Genomic DNA, 21,894 nt, shown 5'->3' on the forward strand with positions numbered 1-21,894 from the left:
CTCCCCTTCCCTCCCTTCCTCCTCCCTCTTTGCCCTCCCCCCATTTCTTCCTTCATTTATTGAGTGTGTGCGTGTGCACGCACATGTCATGTGCCTTGATGTGTGTACATCAGAGGTCAGCTTGCTTTTCTCCTCCCATCCCGTGGGTCAGGTCATCAGCTTGTTCACATAGATGTTTCTTACTGTTTGTATTTATCATCATATCAGAAATAGCTCATAGAGGCTTGTGGTTCTTAAGGGGTTTTTAAATATCTGAGAAGATTAATTTTTAAACAGCTAGTCATTACTTTGAAAGGCTAAAGTAATTAGATATGTCTCAGATTTACTTACTGTTGTTGAAAGTGAGCGCCCTGTTGTCAGAAACAAATTCTGTATGTGACTGAAGCACAATGTTAAAAATAAAGGTGCTGCCTTAAAAGCAAATACATACAGTCCTGAGTGAACGCCCCACCATGCCGGAGACCCCACCCAGGAAGCGAAGGGACCGACCCTGAAGCCAGGCCTCTTGGAAGACAGTATTAAAGAGAGGGAAACCGAGGTCAAAGGACTGCCCAGATCTCTATACAGAGGAGATGCAGGGGTGCACCACTAAGAGGGTTGTATGTCTGGGGATCTAGGCTGTCCAGCCAAAGCTGTGTCGTCCAGAGCTCAGCCACATGCTGCTGCCAAGCACTGGAAATGTTCCTCTCACACATGGTACTCAAGGTACACTTAGTGCAAGAGGGTGTAAAACATCTCTAATATGTGCTGATAAGATTTAGGGTATATTTGATTTTGTAAAATATATTGTTTTTACCTCTTTCCTGATACTTTTTGAAATGAGACACCTAGGGATAAAATGCAGATTCTGTATGTAGCCATTCTCCTCCTTCTGATGTGATGTCCAAGACCAGCAGTAGACCTGTTGAGCATCTGAGTGTGGAGTGAAAATCCCTTGCAGGGTTTTCCCTGCGTCTTCTGAATTGTAAAGGCAAAGGCTGGGTTCCCTGAAGCCTGGCGAAGGTGGCTAAAACCTGGACAGGACTTTCTCAGGGTCAGGACTGGCCAGTGGTGATCCTTATCAAGTGGTGCTTGCGGGATTCCTAGTGATGAGGGCAGTCTTGGAGGCACACGTATTTATCTCTGGGAAGAAAACCAGTTGGGCTTGTCTAGTTCAAAGGGCACCATAAGGACGTTATTCATTCAGCCAAACAGGAATTGACCCATTTGCCCACAGTGCTACAGACTGGCAGAAGGAGAAGTCAGCAGAGCTCTTCCTGCTCTGCCAGGGGTAGGCTGGCTGTTTGTGCAGAGGAGGGGAGCCCTCAGCTGTGCTGCCTCGCCTCCTCTTCATCCTTCCTTTACTCGCTCCGCACTGTCTCACGTCTTACCCGTTCTCTTTCTCCCCCACCCTTTTCTTGTTCCTCGTACCCTGTTTGATGTGTTTGGTCATTTGAGGCAGACTCTGCTCTGGTCCAGGCTGGCCTGGTTATGTTCTCACTGTCAGTAGTGTAACTAAGAGCTAGTTGATGAGGAAAGAAAATGATGTCTGTGCCATGTTAAAAGCTGTTTTTCTTTTCACATTGATTTTAAAAGTGAATTCCCTCTGCTGTTTGGGTAATACTGAGCTTCTGTGTCAGATACAGCTCTGTAGCGGGACCATCAGCTCAGCAGGACGAGGCTCTGGGTACCGTTCCCAGCACTACAAAAAGAGAACTAACAAACACAGAAGCAGCAGTGTGTGCTTTTAAAGAAAAACCAGAGCCATTTAAATGTTCCATGATTTCCTGGAAGTTCAACCCTCCCAGAGTTCTTTCTACTTGTGGAGTCCTGAGTCCAGAGAGACCAGAGTCCAGAGTGGTTCTGATTTACTCAGCGTGACCATTGGGGTAGGGGTCTCGTGGACGCTCAGGGGAATTCACTGAGTCCCTTGCAGCAGCAAGGGTCACTTGTCCTAGAAGAAAATGCCTTCTGAGTCATGGTCCCTCAGAGGGGATGTGGACGTGTGTGCAGCGCCCTAGCGAGCCCTGCCTGCTGTGGCCTAGACTGGGGACTTCAGAGCTGGGCAAGGGGGTGGGGGTTGGGGGAGTTTCCATCCTGCTGAGCAGGGAAACCAAGGGAGGCACCACTCCACAGCCCACTGCTGCCCGAGCACTTCCTCCCAGCCTTTGCTTTTCTGCTTTCAGTTTCTGATTTTGAGCATTTTAATATAGGAAATGTTCCCATTCAGAAATGGGCTAATTATGACGAAAACGAGTTTCCTCTGCAGCCTTTCCCGCACGTCCCATCTGCCCCGGGTCTCTTTCAGTTCCTGGTGGCCCTTCCTTCCTGGCTGGGCGCTCTTCCTTCTGGAATCCAGCCATGGCACCCTTGCACCCTCCTCCTTCCCAGCTCTCTCCTCTCTGTAGCTTCTCATTCTTTGAAGGGAGCTGTGCTTTTGTTTGGCTTTCTGATTCATCAGCTCTGTCTCCAATGGTTTCACATTTTAGTTCTGTTCTACGTTCTATCTGACAGTTGTTTTATTGACTGTTTCTCTTACTTTTTAAATGTTTACTTCTCATATGAAGCGTTTAACTTTCTGGAGGAAGACTTGATTCTTTAAGTTTATCTGGAGGTGCATGTCAGAGCCCATAAATGTTTTTTTTGTTTTTTTTTTTTTTCCTACCACGCTTCTAGTGTTCCCTGCAGTCCTAGGGTAGCGGGGAAATGGAGGCAGGAGGATCCTGAATGTGAAGCCAGCCTGGGTGACACAGTAGGACTGACTGATCTACTTTGAGCAAATATTAGGAAGCATCCTGCTTTATGCTTACTCATGTGCACTATAAAAGTGCAGGGTTGTCATAAATATATGTGCTTATTCCTGTAAGTACTTCATAATCATGTGACATGGGGAAAAGCTGAATGCTGATACGTCAGACACACCTCAACGTAATGTACCTGGCCGGTGATAGCAATGCCTACTGTGGGGTAGAGCTGGGCCAACAGTGAATGGAGCGGAGCAAGCCGTTTGCAGAACAGTTGAACACTCTGAGCATTATATAAATAAAATATGGGTGTGTGATACGGGGCTGGGGAAATGATGGCTCACTGGTTAAGAACGCTTCTGCTCTTGCAGAGGACCCAAGTGTGATCCCCAGCACCCACATCTGTCTGCTCACTACTGTCCTATAAGTCCAGCTCCAGTTCTAGGGGTTCTGACCCCCTCTTCTGGCCCTCCCTGGCATACACATGTATGTGCACATGCACATAATGCACATAATAAAGTATAGTAAGATATTTTATAAACATAAGACATTAACATCTGCTCATATACAGAGTAAATATGGAAGGTTACTGAGTATGCAAACAGCTGTCACACAGTGGGTTTCACATGCTGGTGTCGCACAGTAGGCTTCATACTCAGCAGTGTTCCTGGCTAGGGAGCTGCTGGTGCTGCCCGTGGGTGGCGGGAGCAGAACTTCTTTCTCTGCTTTCTCTGCCCTCCTCTCTGTGAGCCTCGGCCCTCTGAGAAGAACAAAGTGTGCAAACTTTTCAGCCTTACCGCTCAGGATTGGGCTATTTGGAAGGTTTGCATGGTTTAGTCAGAGATTAAGAGCCTCAGAACAGATGGCATCTTGTTGAAGTGTGATGATGGGCAGGAAGCCTTTATCTTGGGCTTTATGCTTTGCATATATATATAGTGCAGAACACTCATTATCAAAAACCTTTGAAAAAGAAGCTGTATGAAAAGCAATTGAGTTGTTGTGACACTGAAGTAGACATTTAAAAATTCTCTGTTCCTCAAACCATCACAAATGTGATTAAGAACTGTAGCGGGTTATTTATTTTCTGAATCAGCCTTAGGGAGTAAGTATTCCAAGTTCATCATGCAAATATGTAATTATATCTAGATGAAATGAAAATCTGATTTAAAGTATTGCTCAAGTCTTTAGACTTATTCAAAAGCTGTGATAACATCTTTAATTTTTTTTTTAAACCTATTTGGGGTGTGTGTGAGAGAGAGAGGGGAGAGAGGAAACACTGATGTTAGAGGACACTGACACTGTTTTGGGAGTTCTCTTATTCCACTATGGTTTGGGGATCTACCGTAGGTCCTCAAGCTTGACAGCAAGTCAGGCCCCAGAGCATCCTCCTCCCCCTCCTCTCCCTCCTCCCCCTCCTCCCCCCCTCCTCCTTATCATCGTAGTCGTCGTCGTCATCTCGTCCAGATGCTCAGGGCTAATGCCGTCTGTTCCCATTGCAGGTCAGTTAGTGGTGTGCACTTTATGCTCCTGTGTCATGAAGACGAAGCAGATCTGGCTCTTCTCGGCACACATGCTTCCTCTGCTGGCTCGACTCTGCCTCGTCCCTCTGGAGACCATCGTCATCATCAACAAATTCGCTATGATTTTTACAGGATTGGAAGTCCTGTACTTTCTAGGGTCTAATCTCTTAGTACCGTATAACCTCGCTAAGTCTGCATACAGGGAGTTAGTTCAGGTAAGAGTGCCGGGCACACGCAGGTCAATGCAGTCCTCTGTCAGCCTGTGGCTGTGGGGACGCTTTCTCTCCCCCACCCCCACCCCTGTCCTCATCAGAGGAGGCAGTGCAGGAGCGGATCTATGGACATAGAGCACTTGGGGTCGTGCCCCTAGGCTGAACCTATGTGACTTTGGCATAATCACGTCTCTACTTTCTGTGAAACGAAGCTGGTAATACCACAGCACTGTGCTCTCCTCTCCTCAGGGTAGCTATGAGATCCAGATAAGCTTTGGGTCAGGCAGATGATGTGCGTCATGTCTCGGCTATTATAATAAAGACAAAAATAAGAAAATACCTGACAGACAGTTGTTGATTTCTCCTGACTACTTCTACTGTGGCAGCAGTGTCTTCCATTGTTTACCTAGCCTGTCTGACCTGATGAAGCTAAGCGGGTTGGAGTTAGGGAGTGATCGGTCTCATCAGTAGCGGTGCCAGAGGCTGGCACACAGAATGGGCTGCTTGTCGTTGTCTCTCTCCTCCTCTTTGCCTTTGCTCAAGGACAGGTGACCCCAGACTAGACACTCGGGAGAGACTTGCTTCTGTTTGACCAGTTAATAAGCTTCATTGCAAATGCAAAGAGTGCTGGTCTGCTTTCTCTCTCACCTCTTGGCTGGGCGTATGACTGTCACTTACAGGACACTCGCAGATGGACCAGATTAATACTCCTGGGGGAGGCGTGGTAGCTTGTGCTCTGCCAACAGACCTGTGGGCACGCTTCCCTGAGCCCTGGGCCTGAGCCTGATTCTCTCCTCTTCTCTCCTGCCCAGTGATTAACATGGGTGCTCTCCCCGAAGTAGAACACTGCTCAGCACAGAGCTGCCTCGCAGCAAAGGGCTGTGTTTGTATTTAGGATGAGAAGGGCAGTCAACTCAAGACCTGCATTTTATCTTCAGATCATTATGGTGTGGAAAAATTCTAGATTATAACAGAGTAGCCACTTTTGCAAACCTTCATTTACGTCCACTATTTAATGGCCATAAGACAGTGTCTCTGTTTCTCAAGGTCGTGGTGAGATCCGTGTGGTCGCTGTGTGGCTCACATGTCACTAGGGTGAGATGGGTGCACATAAATTACAGGTTATAAAGTTTATGACTTGAGAATTGCATAAGCAAGAAATGGAAAATGTCAGGCTTTTAAATGATGTGTTCGTGATTGGAAAAGCAGCAGCCTACTGTCCACTTGAGATAAATTAGCCTCTAACAGTCACGTTCCAACTAGTTAGCAGTTTACTTAAATATTTTCTAGATGGGAAAAAAATTAGTTTTGACCAGATGGTAGAAAAAGTATATTTTACTGATGAAAAATTTAAATTAGAAAAAAATCATAAATGTGAGACTGGAACAATGGCCTGCAGTTAAAAGAGCTTACTGCTCTAGTATAAGACCCGGGTTCAGATCCAGCACACACATGGTGGTTCACATATCCTGTAGGTCCAGTGCCAGGGCATCTGGTGACCTTTTTGGCATCTGTAGGTTCCGGGATACACATAACTTCGTGCAAGCACACGCATACACATAAATGTGTGTGTGTAGGTGGGGGATCTGGGGGAAAACGAATAGCTAGGAGTGAGGTTGAGTGTGTTTGACCCTGCACCTCCAGCTCTCTGTGTTATTGAGATGCCCAGGCTTCACATCAAGAGATCCTTTCGCTGCTGGGCTGAGGATTTGTAGACTGTCTGTTCCAGGGCTGCTGGCTCACTGGGCCTGGCCTGATCAGAAACTCTAGAAGCTTGCTTACACGTCTCATCTCAGATGTAATAATCAAGAATTCATTCAGTGATTAATGATTCCTGCTAATGAGATTTGTGAGAGATGATTTATAAACTTTGTGAGTTTTGAGTTTAGTAGCTGTTAAAAGCACAGCAAATACATGGTGGATGGCGTGCATGGTGAACACATGGGGAAGCAAGGGGAATCGATTTGTCTATGGAACAGACATGCTGAGAAGTTCTCTTTGCTCTTCTGTAATGAGGACAACAGAAATGAAGTACTCTGTCACAACCCTGACATTCATTAGCTAACCCTGAGCAATTCCTTTTTAAATTCTTTTTACTATTTTTTGTATATGAGTGTTTGCCTGTCTGTGCGATGCCTTTGGAGGCCAGCAGAGGGCTTCGGATCCCCTAGGACAGAATCATGGAGCTTTGTGAGCTGCCATGTGGTTCTGGAATGAACCTGGGTCTTCTGGAAGAGCAACCAGTGCTCTTAACCCCAGACCCATCTCTCCAGCTTTACTCCACCCCCATTTCTTAATCAGTGTCTTGATTAGACATGGTCATAAACCAGGTTTCTTCAAAACCACCATTGAGGTTGCTTAGTTTTGAATCCAGCCTTCTTTCTCAACCCTTGGGGCAGTGTGTTGTTGCTGACCTGTGCACATAGACCACGTGTGAATAAAAATGTGAAGTTCAGTGCAAATGAAATGGTGCTGCCTTGTGTGTATCCACCTCTGAAGGAGTCTAGTGAGATCAGCCCTGCGGGAGGGATGAGCTGTGTATTTTATAAGTACTTGACATCTAAGGCAGCCTTGTCTCTCCTCTTCAGGTGGTGGAGGTGTACGGCCTTCTGGCCTTGGGAATGTCCCTGTGGAACCAGCTGGTGGTGCCCGTGCTCTTCATGGTCTTCTGGCTTGTTTTATTTGCTCTTCAGATCTACTCCTACTTCAGCACCAGAGATCAGCCTGCATCCCGGGAGAGGCTTCTCTTCCTTTTCCTGACAAGGTAATCCACCCTTGCAAGTCTGGGAACTTGGGTCTGGGAAGTCAGGTGTGCAGGCTACTTTTAGCAATAGCACACCACTGTATTTAATCAAGATGGGACTTCCAGCTGTGTGGGGCCTATGGCATGAAGGGATATGTGGACTGAAATACTGTGTGTTCAGCTGCCATGGGGACCAGGGTACAGAAAGTGATTTGTGGATATGTTACTTAAATGATAGTCCTGTTCAGTTTTTAACACATTCCACCTTCTAAACATTTTTACTCCCTTTTAGTCTTTCTAGCACTCTTGAGGGACAGGGACCTCTATTGCCATTTTCTGTTTACAGTGAGGTGACTGCAGGAGAACATCTCCCTGGTGACACTGTGACAACAGGCACAGCCGCCACTCAAGCCAGGTCTCAGTTCAGCATCCATGCCTGTTCTGTGCACTTGGACTATGTCCTCATATTCTTCATGTTTTGCTCAGTGTTGAGATAATAAAATAATTGGCTAGATGGGTCTAGCTAGAGCACGTCCCTGGCTAGCCCCTGCCAGTGACCATCCAGGGTAGACTGAGTCAGGCCTTGATGGGTGGCGACAGCGGTTGCAGGGGTGGCAGGTGCTTACTGTTTGACAGTCTTTCTTTCTTTCTTTCTTTCTTTCTTTCTTTCTTTCTTTCTTTCTTTCTTTCTTTCTTTCTTTCTTTCTTTCTTTCTTGTTTTGTTTTTTTGAGACAGGGTTTCTCTGTATAGCCCTGGCTGTCCTGGAACTCACTTTGTAGACCAGGCTGGTCTCGAACTCAGAAATCCACCTGTCTCTGCCTCCTGAGTGCTGGGATTAAAGGCGTGCGCCACCAGGCCTGGCAGTCTTTGTCTTCCTTTAACTCTTTGCTGTTCTAAGGCTAAAAGCCATGGGGTTCTGGTAGTTTTGACTCCTGCTGTTGGCAGCAGGGGATTAAGAAAAGAAGTTAGTTACTAGGGCTCTTTTGAGAAGCTCAGAATTTGTTAGCTCTTCGTGAATCAGAGAAGAAGAAAGAACAAAGACACACATACTGAATGGAGCTGAAGAAAGCTGCACCATTCTTTCACTGTGGTTCTTAGCTTTATACCTTCTCAGGATAAGTGATCACATGGTTTTCTAAGCTTTTTTTTATATTCCATGAGTTCATAGTAAGTTTCATGTCATAAATCAGTAAGACTTAAGGAATAACAGAATTTACTTGTCTTTGCATTAAGACCAGTGTCTCACTAAACATCATCTATCTTCTAGACCTGTAAGTTCATTATAAGTTTAAAGCAGTAATTTTTACGCACAAGTTAGCACAGTTTTGCTTTGTGTCTTACTATTTTGAAGTTTTGTATAGACAAACTAGTCAGTATTTTATTTTCTTTCCTTGCATCTACAATAAGTTGTTCATTCCCAGCTTGTGACCTTTAGTTACCAGATAATGATCTCACACTTAACCTAGAAGGAATGTTTTTCTTGACTGAATTTGTTCCCAGCTTGCCTTCTTCAGGTATAGTTAGCCCTTGACACATGAAGCTTCACAGAGCTCTAATTGGAGCTTTTATTCCATAGTGGGCTTAAAATTACTCAGTCAACTTAGGAATTCTATAAAATCAGTATCAGGAATTATGGAATCATCAATTCATCTATACAGCATTAGTATATGAATGTGCATCTTTCTACTGATTCTGCAGGAAATGTGCCCAATAGGGTGGGTTAATGCCCAGGAATCATTAGGCTATGCAGTAGTGATGGGAAAGGCACGTCAGCAGTGAGAAGGAATCCTGGGGTGAAGTCTCTAAGGACCCTACCCATCACAGCCATGCAAGACAGTGAGCCGTCCCCAGAAAACTCAGCTTGCTTGCCGTAAGCTGTCCTAAACAGCTCCTGACAAGCCCCAGAGAATTCAAACCTGGGTTTTCAGGATTTAAGGTTGTTAGCGTATGTGGAAGTATGTGCACACATGTATTGGCATGCACATGCAGAGGAGAGTACTGGATGTCCTGCCGCATCAGTCTCTGCCTTAGTACCTTGAGATAGGTGTGTTGCTGAACCTGGAACTGCCTAGGCTTGTAGCTAGCAAGACCTAGCTACATCTTCCTGTCTGTTTCCCCTCTCCCCTCAGTACTGGGATTACTGGGGCACATAACCATGCCCTCGATTTTAGGTGTGTGCTGGGATCCGAACTCAGGTCCTCCTTCGCGTGTACTCAGTGAGCTGTCTCTTTGACCCTAGTTAGGGTTTTTGTTTTGTTTCATTTTAATTCTGGTCACTTGAGTTCTTTCCCATTGAGGTGTCTATTGTGAGCTTATATAGGGTCGGCATTTGCCATTTCCACTGAGATTGACTTTGAAATGCTCAGCTTTCTGTATAAATGTTCATTCCTGGTTTGCTGTCTTATTTATTCATTTACTGATTTTGTGTGTGTGTGTGTGTGTGTGTGTGTGTGTGTGTGTGTGTTGTGTTCATATGAATGCTTGAATGTACATTGTAAAAATTAGGTATTTTAATTATTAGTAGCTTTTGTAAACAAGTAATTAATCAACAAAACCAGCTGCATTTTAATGACCAGTTGAATATTAAATAAGCCTAATGTTTATTTTTATATTACCAAAGTTTGATTTTTAATTTTTAAAATTGTAGCAGTGTTTTAAGGATCACGAACTCTATTCCTGGGTATGCTCAAAGTAGCTGTTTAAAGTTAGATTCTTATATCTATACCCAAATTAGTGGCCCCCATAGTGTGGTTGGTACTGCTGTATTTGTGGGGTGAGTAGTTAATAAGGAGGCTCTTGCTTGATAATGATTGGTCAGGTAGGGAACTCTGAGAAGTCCCTACCTGAGAAGTGCAGTCTATGCCACTGGAGCAGCCAGCAGTTGCCATAGCAACGTGAGCATAGCAGGTCACTTTGGAATATTTGCCATCATGTGAAATTATATGGTTCTGGAGGTGTGGGCAAGGCGCTCTTTGAAATTTACTGCACTTGAAGGTGATAGATAATCAAAAGTAAAGACCTTGCTGAGATGTGTTACTGCATACTGAATATTTGCTGAAGAGGACTTCTATTGTAGAATTGCAGGAGGTAAAGTGGCTTAAATTATTTGTGGTAGCCAGACATGATGGTACTGTCCTTTAATCCCAGCACTCTGTAGGCAGAGGCAGGTGGATCCCTGTGAGTTCCAAGCACCCAGGGCTACATAAGTGAGATCCTGCTCAAATAAATAAATACTCAATTAATCAAAGCAAAATGAAAAACTAACTTCTTTATGGGGTGATGGGTGAAGCCACCTCAGGTTTGTGATCTGGGATGATTTCTGATGACCTAACTCTGCAAATGTACAGGCTTAACGTGTTTTTGTCACAGAGAACTCAGCCTCCCTCCCTCCCTCCCGTTTTCCAGCATCGCCGAGTGCTGCAGCACACCTTACTCCCTTCTGGGCTTGGTCTTCACCGTGTCCTTCGTTGCCTTGGGTGTTCTGACACTCTGTAAGTTCTACCTGCAGGGATACCGAGCCTTCATGAACGATCCTGCCATGAATAGGTAAACTGTTCACTTACAATCTGAACCTTCTACGTAGTAATAATCATGAGTGTCTTTGATGAATTTTAGAGAAGATGGAGTTTTCAAAATTTTTGTTTCTTGGCTAGTTAGTTGCATTATTGAGATTGAAGTACTATTAAAACTGTTACTAAATTATAAAAATACATTTTAATTATATGTATGTTATGATAAATGCTGGATATTTAGCTTTTCTATATTTTGAGAATTTGGAAAACTTGTCTTTTCCCATTTGAAGCACGTATCCTGTTAAAAGCTGATTTCTGTTTAGTGCTTTCTCCCAAGGAATTTTTGTTTTTGGGGTGTGTGTGTGTGTGTGTGTGTGTGTGTGTGTGTGTGTGAACATAAATTTATTAAGACTCACTGAGCCATCAAAGGATGATTTGATGAGAATTAACAGTTCTCACAGGCAGCACAATTAACCTTTCTGACTAGCTGAACATCTTTGGAGAAAAATCCCAGATGCAGTATTGTTACTTTGCTCCTAAAAGTTTCAGTCTATAATTAATACATATGTGCATGTGTTTTGCCTGCCTGTGTGTCTGTACCATATACATGTCTGATGCCTAAGAAGGGCAGAAGAGGGTATTTGATCCCATAGAACTGGAGTAATAGACAGTTGTGAGCCGCTATGTGGGTCCTGGGGGATGAACTGTGGTCAGTGTTCTTAAGCACTGAGCCATCTCTCCAGCCCCATCTGTAAATGTTCTCACAGAGGTACAGCTAGGGTCAAACCATCCTTGCCAGGACCTTTGATATGATAGCCAGTTATTCAAATTCCTCTATTGGATTTTTTGTACTTTGCTCATATAAGACCCATGTTGCACTTGACTGATCCATTTCTTACGCCTCCTTAATGCTTAGATTTCTGGTGTTTTTATTTTCCTGCTGTCCCACTTTTGCTGGGTGCTTCTGCAGTGTTACAGAGTGTACCCCAGGATTCGCTGTTTTCTTTTACCATGTTTTAATTTCTGGGTAGACCACCTGTAGGATTGTGAGTAGACAGGTTTGTGCGTTGTACCTCAGTAGTCAGTGATTTATTAGCCCAAGTTCTCCAGACAGATTTACCGGTGTCAGCGTGTTCCCTTTCTTACGCTGTAGCGTGTGGTGCTGTCATACCTTGAAAGACTTTCTAAAACTATACCCATCATTTCTCCTTTATGTGAGTTTTTCTAACCAAACCAGTTGAATATTATAAAGTCTTGTGACTTGGTATATATTATTCCATATGAAAACTGAATTGCAAAAAGATTTGTCTTTGTGCTGTCTACAGCTTCTTGTTTTTTTTTTTAAAGGATATTTTCTTCTCCAAGATGGTGAAAACAAAACATTTTTAAATAAGTACTTTTATATTTAGTGTGTGTGTGTGTGTGTGTGTGTGTGTGTGTGTGTGTGCGCGCGCGCGCGCGACACAGAGAGATCAGTATATAACGGGTGCTGTAAATCTTTACATTGGCTGTCTGTGAGTAGCAGAAGGATCTTTCTCAGTGGTGGTCTGCTTAGGAATTATTTATTTTATAAGTTTTCTTTCTTTCATTCTGTCCTAAACCAACAGCATGCTTTTGAACACGTAAGGATGCTTGTAAATTGGTGTGCCACCACACTGATGCAGTGGGACATGAAGTTACTTTGCCTATGGATAGGACTTTAGCTTGAAATGTCCGAATAGATTCAAAACTATGCCATCAGCATTCAGGGCCCTTGGAGTGCCACCTTGAAGTTTGGGGATGGTTGGAATATGAATTTACTCCTGCACTTGTCTGCCTGTCAGGGGGATGACGGAAGGAGTCACTCTGCTGATCCTGGCGGTGCAGACGGGGCTCATAGAACTTCAGGTGGTTCACCGTGCGTTCCTGCTCAGCATCATCCTCTTCATTGTCGTTGCCTCTATCCTGCAGTCCATGTTGGAGATCGCAGATCCCATTGTTTTGGCACTGGGAGCATCGAGAGACAAGTAAGGAAATCCCTAATCTTTGATTTAGTTAATGAACTCTCTTCCCACATACTGCCTACTGCCTGAAGGACGGATGGAAGCTTTCTGTTCAGTGTCTTTGTGTGTTGTTTGTGTGTTATGTTTGCTTTTGCATGTACGTGTGCATGCTGAAGCCAGAGATGGATGCTGGGTGTTTTCCTCCATTGCTGTCCACCTAATAGACTGATGCAACATCTGAGTGAACAAGAGCTCGATGATTGAGTTAGCCTAGTCTTGCCTTGGGCAGTCTAGGCTCCATCTCCTGAACACCGGGAACATAGGCAAGCACCCCGCTGGCTTTGACATGGACTTTGGGGTTCTGTACTCTGGTCCTCCAACTTATACAGCCAATGTTTGATCCACTGAGCCATCTCCTCAGCCTGTCTTTGGCGTTCCTAATCAGTTTTGGTTTTCTTTTTAGGATTTCTATAGTTTCTATATTTCTATAGTCACTTCAGAGGCTTTGAAGAAAGAAACTCTTCAGGAAAATTTAATGCATTTTATGTGTCAGTTTTCTAGGTATAAGAGCACCTAGTAGATGTATGGCATAATGTGTGATTGTATCCTATGTAATGCCAGTTAAAGGGAGCAAAGCATTAGGGGAAAGTGCAAGTGGAAAAGAAGGACAGGATTCATAAACACGGTACTTACAGAATTGCACCTCCTTTGATGGTCTCTTAGCAAGTTGCAACATAGGGGAGGATAGTCTAATGGAGATTCTTTTTTTTTTTTAAAGGCCCCCCCCATTTTTAAAGATTTATTTTATTTATATGAGTGCACTGTAGCTGTCTTTGGACACAACAGAAGAGGGCATCAGATCCCATTACAGATGGTTGTGAGCTTGAACTCAGAACCTTTGGAAGAGCAGTCAGTGTTCTTAACCTCTGAGCCATCTCTCCAGCCCTTAATGGAAATTCTTGATGCCATATGGGACCAAATAAAATTGGGAGCTGGATCTGTGCACATCTAGTATTCAGAGAAAGCTTAAATTATATTTACTTTTATTATTTAAAAAATATTGTTTATTCTTCTGTGGACCATGTACAGGTATGCAGTCATATTTCTGGAAGCCAGAGATTGATGTCAGATCAGAGAGTCTTCATGAGTAATAAGTACATGCCTGCCTGCCTGTCTTTGTGTGTGTGTGTGTGTGTGTGTGTGTGTGTCTGTCTGTCTGTCTGTCTGTCTTTCTGTCCATGTATGTGTCAGAGGTTGATATTGGGTCAAGGTCTCTTATTAAACCCGGCGCTCACTGGTTGGCTACACTGCCTGGCTGTTGAGCCCCGAGGATCCTCTTGTCTGTCTGTAGGCTGCTCTGAAGCTACAGACACTCTAACAGCTAAGCTGATGGTGTGGTGGCTGCAACCCTAGACATTTTAAAAGACCTGAAACCCAAACTGTTATTGCCTCTAAGACCCTGCTTTGCGTACCAGGAGTATCTGGCTTAGTGGTAGATGTGCTTAGACTTTTTGGAGACTTTAGATCAGTATCTGGCACCTGAAACAAACACACAAAACTAACTGTACTGTTTTGGTTTGTAGTTCATACAAGAGATCCCAAATAAAACTGGTTACAATTCACTGTCATCATTTTCCCCCAGCATTCCCTCACATTTTGATGGTTGGTTCTAGAACTGCATCTGAATTTGTTTCATGGAGGAAGTAGTCTCTTGGGAGGTAGAATTGTGAAAGCAGACTTGTGAGATAATTCTTAAATTAGCTTTTAATTACAGTTTGTCAGCTTTGCTTGAGTGCCCCATAGTCTGCTTGGGCAAACATTTCGTAACGTCCTCTGAAAAGGTACTGTGCCTGGAAAAAGTCAGTTTCCTGCGGCTCCAGCTCTTGGCTGTGTGTCAGCCAGTCTCAGTGATCGTAGTTAATTCCAGTTACTGGGGATTGATTTTAAAGTTGGAGGTTTCTCCATAAGGCATGTCGGGTGTTTAAGGGTAGGCTCATCTGAAAAGCCCGTGCACCTAGCTATGGTTGATATTTTGGTATTTCTGAAAGAGTGCCTTAATTAATTTTGCATATTGATGGGAATACTAGAACACTATAGAACATTTATAAAAGCTGATGAGAAAAATCCCGATTGCTCCACAAAGAACTGAGTAGCAGGTGTGGTTCCGTATCCCTTCAGGATGCTGCCTCAGGCTCACTCTTGGTCCTTCTCCACCAGAAGCAGACGCAGAGCCTTGCTTGAGGGTCTGGGCTGTTGCTGGAGTTGGTGTCTCTGCTAGCATTACTCGTGGTTGGAGCAGCATTCGCTAAAACAGGGTTCCCTCTTGGCTGTGGGAGGAAAACAAAAGTAGACCACTGGGTGCTCCAACCTGTATGCTCCACCCTTAGTGGTTTATAGAAGGACACGGGTAGCTATAGTGAATGGAAAAGCAATGAGAAGACCTAACCCACCACAAGTGACTCCAGAACTAAGGAACAGCCGTTGTACCCTCCCTCCGTGGTGAGGAAGCAGTTTGTGGACAGCTTGACTGTAAGACTCTTGTGCTTTGTCCAGGAGTCTGTGGAAACACTTCCGTGCTGTGAGCCTCTGCCTGTTCCTCCTCGTGTTCCCTGCGTACATGGCCTACATGATCTGCCAGTTCTTCCACATGGACTTCTGGCTTCTCATCATCATCTCCAGCAGCATCCTTACCTCTCTCCAGGTGAGCCTCTGTGACGCTGTGCCTGTGTTCTGAGATGAGTGGCTTTGGGTGGCCGTCACTTGGCCTTCTTTACGAGCATCCTGCATAGTGATCGAAGTGTGATATGAAAATGCTAGATAAGCTGTCATGTGGTGAAAACTGTCTTCATGATTACAAGTATGAGACTTACATGTCATGAAGGTACTTGTTTTAGTAAACATTACCTAACCCAATAACCCAGGTGGTGGTCCATTTCTGATGATGACAAAAGCCTTTGGCTTTACTTTTATTATGGTGAAAAAAGTATTCAGAATTAACCATCTGGACTGAGTTTAGGTGATCGCAGTTTTGTTGGCAATGTCCACATCATCATAATCAGGAGCCAGCTACACACCTGCCTTCTCTCTGTCTGGGCGGTTTGCTCTGGGGTTTGTTGGCCCTGACATCCACGGGCTGGTGGTGAGCACAGTGCACTGTCCTTCCTTCCTCCTTCCGCTGACTCTGCGCTGGCTCAGGGAGCTTAGTGGTGGCAGAGCACCCAAGCTTGAGCCTCCCGGTCAGGCTTTCCTCTCCAGGCTGCTGGGGCTGCCTTCCATCACTGCCTACTTTGTTGGCTGTGGGAGGGAGAGCCTAGAGGCCTCCTCCTTTATTTTTAAAGTCATCATGGGAGTGCACAAAAACAAACAAAACAAAGCAAATCAGCAACTACAAAAATTTAATTAAGACTTTCATGTGGTTTTTTTTTTTTCCCAAAATGGTAACAATACAAGGTTATTATTTTTTCTTTTTTTTTTAAGGTTAATTTTTTATTAGATATTTTCTTCATTTACATTTCAAATGCTATCCCCAAAGCCTCCCCTCTCCTTCCCCCTGCCCTGTTCCCCAACCCACTCCCGCTTCCTGGCCTTGGCATTGGCCTGTACAAGGGCATATGATCTTCACAAGACCAAGGGCCTCTCCTCCCATTGATGGCTGACTAGGCCATCCTCTGGTACATATGCAACTAGAGACACATCTCTGGGGGGTACTGGTTAGTTAATATTGTTCTTCCTCCTATAGGGTTGTAGACCCTTTAGCTCCTGGGTACTTTCTCTAGCTCCTTCATTAGGGGCCCTGTGTTCCATTCAATAGATGACTGTGAGCACCCACTTCTGTATTTGCCAGGCACTGCATAGCCTCACAAGAGAGAGCTATGTCAGGGTCCTGTCAGCAAAATCTTTCAGGCATATGCAATAGTGTCTGGGTTTGGTGGTTATATATGGGATGGATCCCCGGGTAGGGTAGTCTCAGGGTTATTTTTTAAATTGACCAAAAAAAAAAAAAAAAAAAAAAACCCACTGAAATATCTTAGAGCTTGTTTAGAATGGGCTTTTCAAAGTAAATGTCTACTCAAAATACCTTTGTAATATAAATCTGTACAACTCACATACGCACATGCATGATGTATGCCATAAACATATTTAGCTAATGGATATACCACACAGACAGACATGTGTTTCATATGTATGAACAGCATCACCGGGACGTGGCAAGCTTTTTGGGACTTGCAGAGGTCTCTGCTGCCTGGTCAGTAAGAGGCAACAGGAAACCTGGTTCTGGAAATAATCCTTTCAGTCCTGTTCCTTGTAGAGGTGAAGTGTTTTGAGAGTCAAGGACTGGACGGATGAGGAATGAGGAAGGTCAGGGAGAATTGGTGGGGTTGGACCTGAGGAGACTGAACACTGCTTCTGAAGGTGTGGTGTCTGCTGTCTCAGGAACTGGTCACTGTCACCCACACACACCCTTCAGTGGGTACCCAGAGTGCGTGTGTTATTCTTTTAAACTTAGGGAGAATGTTTTTCTTAGGATCACATTTATCTTAATAGACATACTCTCCCCTCCCCAGGTTCTGGGAACACTTTTTATTTACGTCTTATTTATGGTTGAGGAATTCCGCAAAGAGCCTGTGGAAAACATGGATGACGTCATCTACTACGTGAATGGCACTTACCGCCTGCTGGAGTTTGTGGTGGCCCTGTGTGTGGTGGCCTACGGTGTCTCAGAGACCATCTTTGGAGAGTGGACTGTGATGGGCTCCATGATCATCTTCATCCATTCCTACTACAATGTGTGGCTTCGTGCCCAGCTGGGTTGGAAGAGCTTCCTTCTCCGCAGGGACGCTGTGAATAAGATCAAGTCCCTCCCCGTCGCTACGCAGGAGCAGCTTGAGAAGCACAACGACATCTGCGCCATCTGTTACCAGGTGACCTGCTCAGTGGGAATCTGCTGGATAGGTCAGGTGGGGTAGACCGCTGGGACCGCAGCATGCACCAGTTATAGTGTAAATTTCCGGGCACAATTAACCTCTGGATTGGAAAGAGATAATGGGGCTCATAGATTAGAGTGTTAAAGCACTGATATAAACATATCCATTTTAGTTCTAAGTCCAGTTTTAATGTAGTCTTTCAAGTTCTAATTATTATTGTTTTCAACATTATTGCTCACCCATAAATAAAGGAAAAACAGGTTAGGTGTATTTTATATTTATTACTGACTACACACACAGACACAGTGTTCATGTGTATGTGTGATTAAATATATCATAGCAACCAGGAGTCAGCAACTTCAGAAAAGTGCTGTGCCAAGATTTTGACTCTTCTGGGTGGGGAAGAAGCGTCTGGCCTTCATGGTGGTGGTGAATGAATACTGCTCTCTATCAGAGGCTTTCGGTCCCGGAGGGTTTGGGAAGTGTCGCTAGAAGCAGGCTGGACAGGGTCTATTGAGGGTGGACAGACTGCCTGCTATCCTCAGACCGAGATGATGGTTAACCTCTAGTACAAGGGAAAGATAAGTCATCTTGGAAACATATAGTTGGAGTTTGGTCCCCAGTCACCTGTCAGGGGGACTGAGTTGCAGCATTTAGCATTAAGCAACGCGGCACTCCTGGAGGTGTGGACAAAGTTACCTGGCAACAGCTGTAACCAGGCCCCAAGTAAAATCACTGGGAGTGCAGGCTGGTGGCAGACAGCCATAAATAGTGGCAGTGTGTATGCAGAAATGCTTTTCCTCCAGGGCTGCATGGTAGTGCAGATGCTGTGGGTAGGTGTTTGTGTGTGTATAAAACTACCACGATACAAATCTTTTTTCATAGTAACATAAAGCTTCCACTTTTTAAACGAGTTCTGAGAACACTTTTTGTATGCTAGCCAACCCTTGAGTGCACTGAGGAGTGTGGCTCTGGGCCTGTCCCTGTCCATCCTTCTCTGTGCTCCTGAACTGGACTCTGTCTTTTGTAGCCTCACTGTCCTCAGGGCCACCCCGGGAAAACCAAGTTTGGCACAGTCAGCTTGTGCCGCCCACCAGCCCGCCCGCCGTGTCTGCTCTCCTGGGTGGGGTCCGAGAGTCCTCTTTGTCAGTGTCACATCACTTTTTTTGAAGTGCTGGAACTACCTGCCGCTCACACATGGAACACAAGAGTAGAGTTGCTTAGCTTCCTGGCTGGCTGCTTTTGTGTGGATGGCTCCCTGCTTCTGAGTTGCCTCTCCCCTACACCCCCCTCCCCGCCCCCATCCCCGGGTGTTACCAGCTCTTGGCAAGGAATTTGGGGGATATTCACTTCCTGATTGTGGATGTTAAGCAGTAGTTGAAAAAAAAAATCCATGGGTTTTAAAATCCTGCCTTAGGCCTTCCCTCCCCAAGGAATACTGATAGCAAAAGGAGGTGCCACCATTTTTCCTCATGTTTGTCAAGCGTGAGCACCTAAAAGTCACACATGGCACTTGTTCTAAGTATAGATTTATGGTTCAGATTTTCTAACTCTGTAGGTCTGGTACAGCTCAAGAATAGGATGAAACTGAGAAGCGCTGGTTTACACAGCAATTTTAAAATGTCTGTACATCGGTCCTTGCCAATACTCTGGTGTTCCATGGCTGAGTTTTGTCTCCTTGCATATAGGCTCATGGTGGAATAGTCTCTAGCTGCATTGGCGCATAATTGTGGGAAAAGTCCTGTCTGCATTAGATTTCCTGAGGTTGTAAGTTACTGTCTTAGACCCGCGGCTCACGCCCTCTCACTGCAAGCGTGATGCGCCCGCTGTGTTCCCTGTTTAGGATACAGTTTCTTCCTTACTTGACTCCGTTTGTTTCACCGTCTGCAGGTCTCTTACGGTACTGTGTAAGGGCTCCTCTGATAGCAGCTTTAAGAGCGAAGCCAGATGATTCTAAGTTTTGTGCTGCAGGTTTTCTGTTTGTGCTACAAAGCTTATGTGGGGGCGGCATCAGGAAGGTGAAATGACTGACGTTACTGAGGTACCTCTCGACCTCTCTTCTAGGACATGAAATCCGCTGTGATCACACCTTGCAGTCACTTCTTCCATGCAGGATGTCTTAAGAAATGGCTGTATGTCCAGGATACCTGCCCTCTGTGTCACTGCCATCTCAAAAACTCCTCCCAGCTTCCAGGACTGGGGACAGAACCGGCTCCACAGCCTCCTGCGGGGGCTGAGCAGAACATTGTACTTCAGGAAGGTCCTGAACCTCCGGACCATGAGAGTCCACCAGGGACCGGGACCCAGGAAGGTTCTGGGGACAATAGTGAACACAGAAACAGAGGCTCAGCCAGCCAGGAGGGGGCTGCTGATGCTGGAGAGGATCCTTAGATTCCAGAAGGGGAAGCGTGTCCTGTTGAGTCTGCCTAGAGGAGAAGCAGGCTTGGCACTCTGGACTGTGGAGAAGGCCACCCAAGGTGGAGTTGACGCTCAGATCTGAGGAGTGAATGGAGGAGAGGATTAGGCAGGAACCTGACATCCCAAGGATCTGCTCCAGGGCTACTCAGTGGACACACCCGCTCTCCACCCCGCTTCATGGTGTTGGAGAAATTTTGCAATGTACACTAATCAAAATGTATTTATATGTTCTATGCTGATGTTTTGTAGAGGTTTGCCAAGAAAACTTAACCTCAGCAACTTCAGGAATGGCCCCTGATTTGCGAGGGATAATGAAATCAGGTCTGAGTGCTTGAAAGGGGCTAAGAGGACGAAGATCTGGAGGTCAGTGTGGGAAGATGAAGGCAGAGGTGGATCTGGCTTTCCCCTTCCCACGGGATGGGATCGCTCTAATTGTATAGTGTGGGTAATGGCCAGCTCTTGACTCCGCTCCCCTTTCCCTCAGTTGATTAAAACCACCAAATGAGTCTGGAGTTTTCTACAGAACCTCAGTGAAATCAAAAATATAGACGCATCGACTGTACTCTGAGATGGAGGCGCACGGTACATCAGGATGTGCCTGGGAGGAGGGGCGGGCGTGCACTGGGCCTTGCAGGTGCTCTCGTGTCGCCTGAGACTCTTAAACTTGATGCTGGAGTCCTCATTATTTTGATGTATATGAACTTTTGTTAATATATTGTATACTTTGTTGGCTGTGTGAAGTAAACTAAAACTCTAATGAACACTTTGGAGTCCACTTTAACCAAGGATGCCAAAGTGGGAGGGGCTTTAGGGCACTGATAAAGGCCCTGGGTGTACTGTCCAATCCTATGTAATGTTTAATTCTTGCAACCGAATCAAAAGCAGTGTTAAATCATGGCAGTGTTTGCATTCTGGGAATGAGTACTGGACTGTATGACCCCACTCTGCAGACACCACTTTTGAAGCTGTTAATACACCTTGCACCCTTTCTTTGACAAGGATGTGTCATATTTAAATTTTTACATTCATCATGGCTACAGGTAGAACCGGGGAGGGGGGATGTAATTTTTTTATGGGATTTTGATATGAAAAGAAACTAGTCATTTATTTATACAATAAGCTTGGCTCAAAGAAAAAGTGTATTTCCGACTTGGTATTCCTACTGTGGGATGTGCTTTTCCTTTGTTTTTAGTAGCAAATTTGGATGTAGACTGACAGACATAGCTGAATGTCTTAATAAATTTAAATTTGAAGATAACCGTTGTATTCCTGTGATGTGTTTACCCTATGGGTGTTGTGTTGGGATTCTCTTCTGTGCAGTTTCTCTTCTGAACTTCCAGGACCTCACGTGTTCCCATTCCACACATGCTCTGCAGATGGCAGAATCCTTGAGAAGGCCCAGTTGTTTGTTTGTTTGTTTGTTTGTTTTGAGACATGTCTTTGCTGTTGTGTATCCTTGGATGGCCTACAACTCCATATGCAGAGCATCCGCCCAGATGAGATAGATCTGCCTGCCTGCCTCTGCCTCTGCCTCTGCCTCTTCCTCTGCCTCTCTGCCTCTCTGCCTCTTCCTCTGCCTCTCTGCCTCTGCCTCTGCCTCCCTGCCTCTCTGCCTCTTCCTCTGCCTCTCTGCCTCTCTGCCTCTGCCTCCTGAGTGCTGGGGTCTTAGACATGAGCCATGACTAGTGAAATATTTTTCATCTTTAACTTGTTCTTTGAGTTTCATACATGCAAACAATGTATGTTGATCATATGCAGTCCCGCTCTCCTTGGTACCCCCAACATGACCCCTTTCATGTCCTCTTTTTTTTTTCTTTTTTTCTTTCTTTCTTCCTTTTTTTTTTTTTTTTTTTTTTTT

The 21,894-nt window shown here is 45.0% G+C and overlaps 1 protein-coding gene across 1 annotated transcript in view; it reads left to right on the forward strand.

The window, feature by feature from the left end:
• The window catches only part of Rnf145 (ring finger protein 145), a 45,965-nt gene extending 24,671 nt beyond the window's left edge, over window positions 1–21,294 (forward strand). The window contains exons 5-11 of the mRNA XM_029546420.1: window positions 4,223–4,458; window positions 7,044–7,219; window positions 10,605–10,745; window positions 12,535–12,717; window positions 15,247–15,394; window positions 17,259–17,615; window positions 19,683–21,294. Of these exons, the coding sequence (XP_029402280.1) occupies window positions 4,223–4,458; window positions 7,044–7,219; window positions 10,605–10,745; window positions 12,535–12,717; window positions 15,247–15,394; window positions 17,259–17,615; window positions 19,683–20,009 (1,568 nt within the window). The 3' untranslated portion in view covers window positions 20,010–21,294. The remainder of the gene's footprint in view (window positions 1–4,222; window positions 4,459–7,043; window positions 7,220–10,604; window positions 10,746–12,534; window positions 12,718–15,246; window positions 15,395–17,258; window positions 17,616–19,682) is intronic.
• Window positions 21,295–21,894: the final 600 nt, after the last annotated feature.

This window comes from Mus pahari, chromosome 14 (genome assembly GCF_900095145.1).
Source record: "Mus pahari chromosome 14, PAHARI_EIJ_v1.1, whole genome shotgun sequence".
NCBI classification, from domain to species: domain Eukaryota; kingdom Metazoa; phylum Chordata; class Mammalia; order Rodentia; family Muridae; genus Mus; species Mus pahari.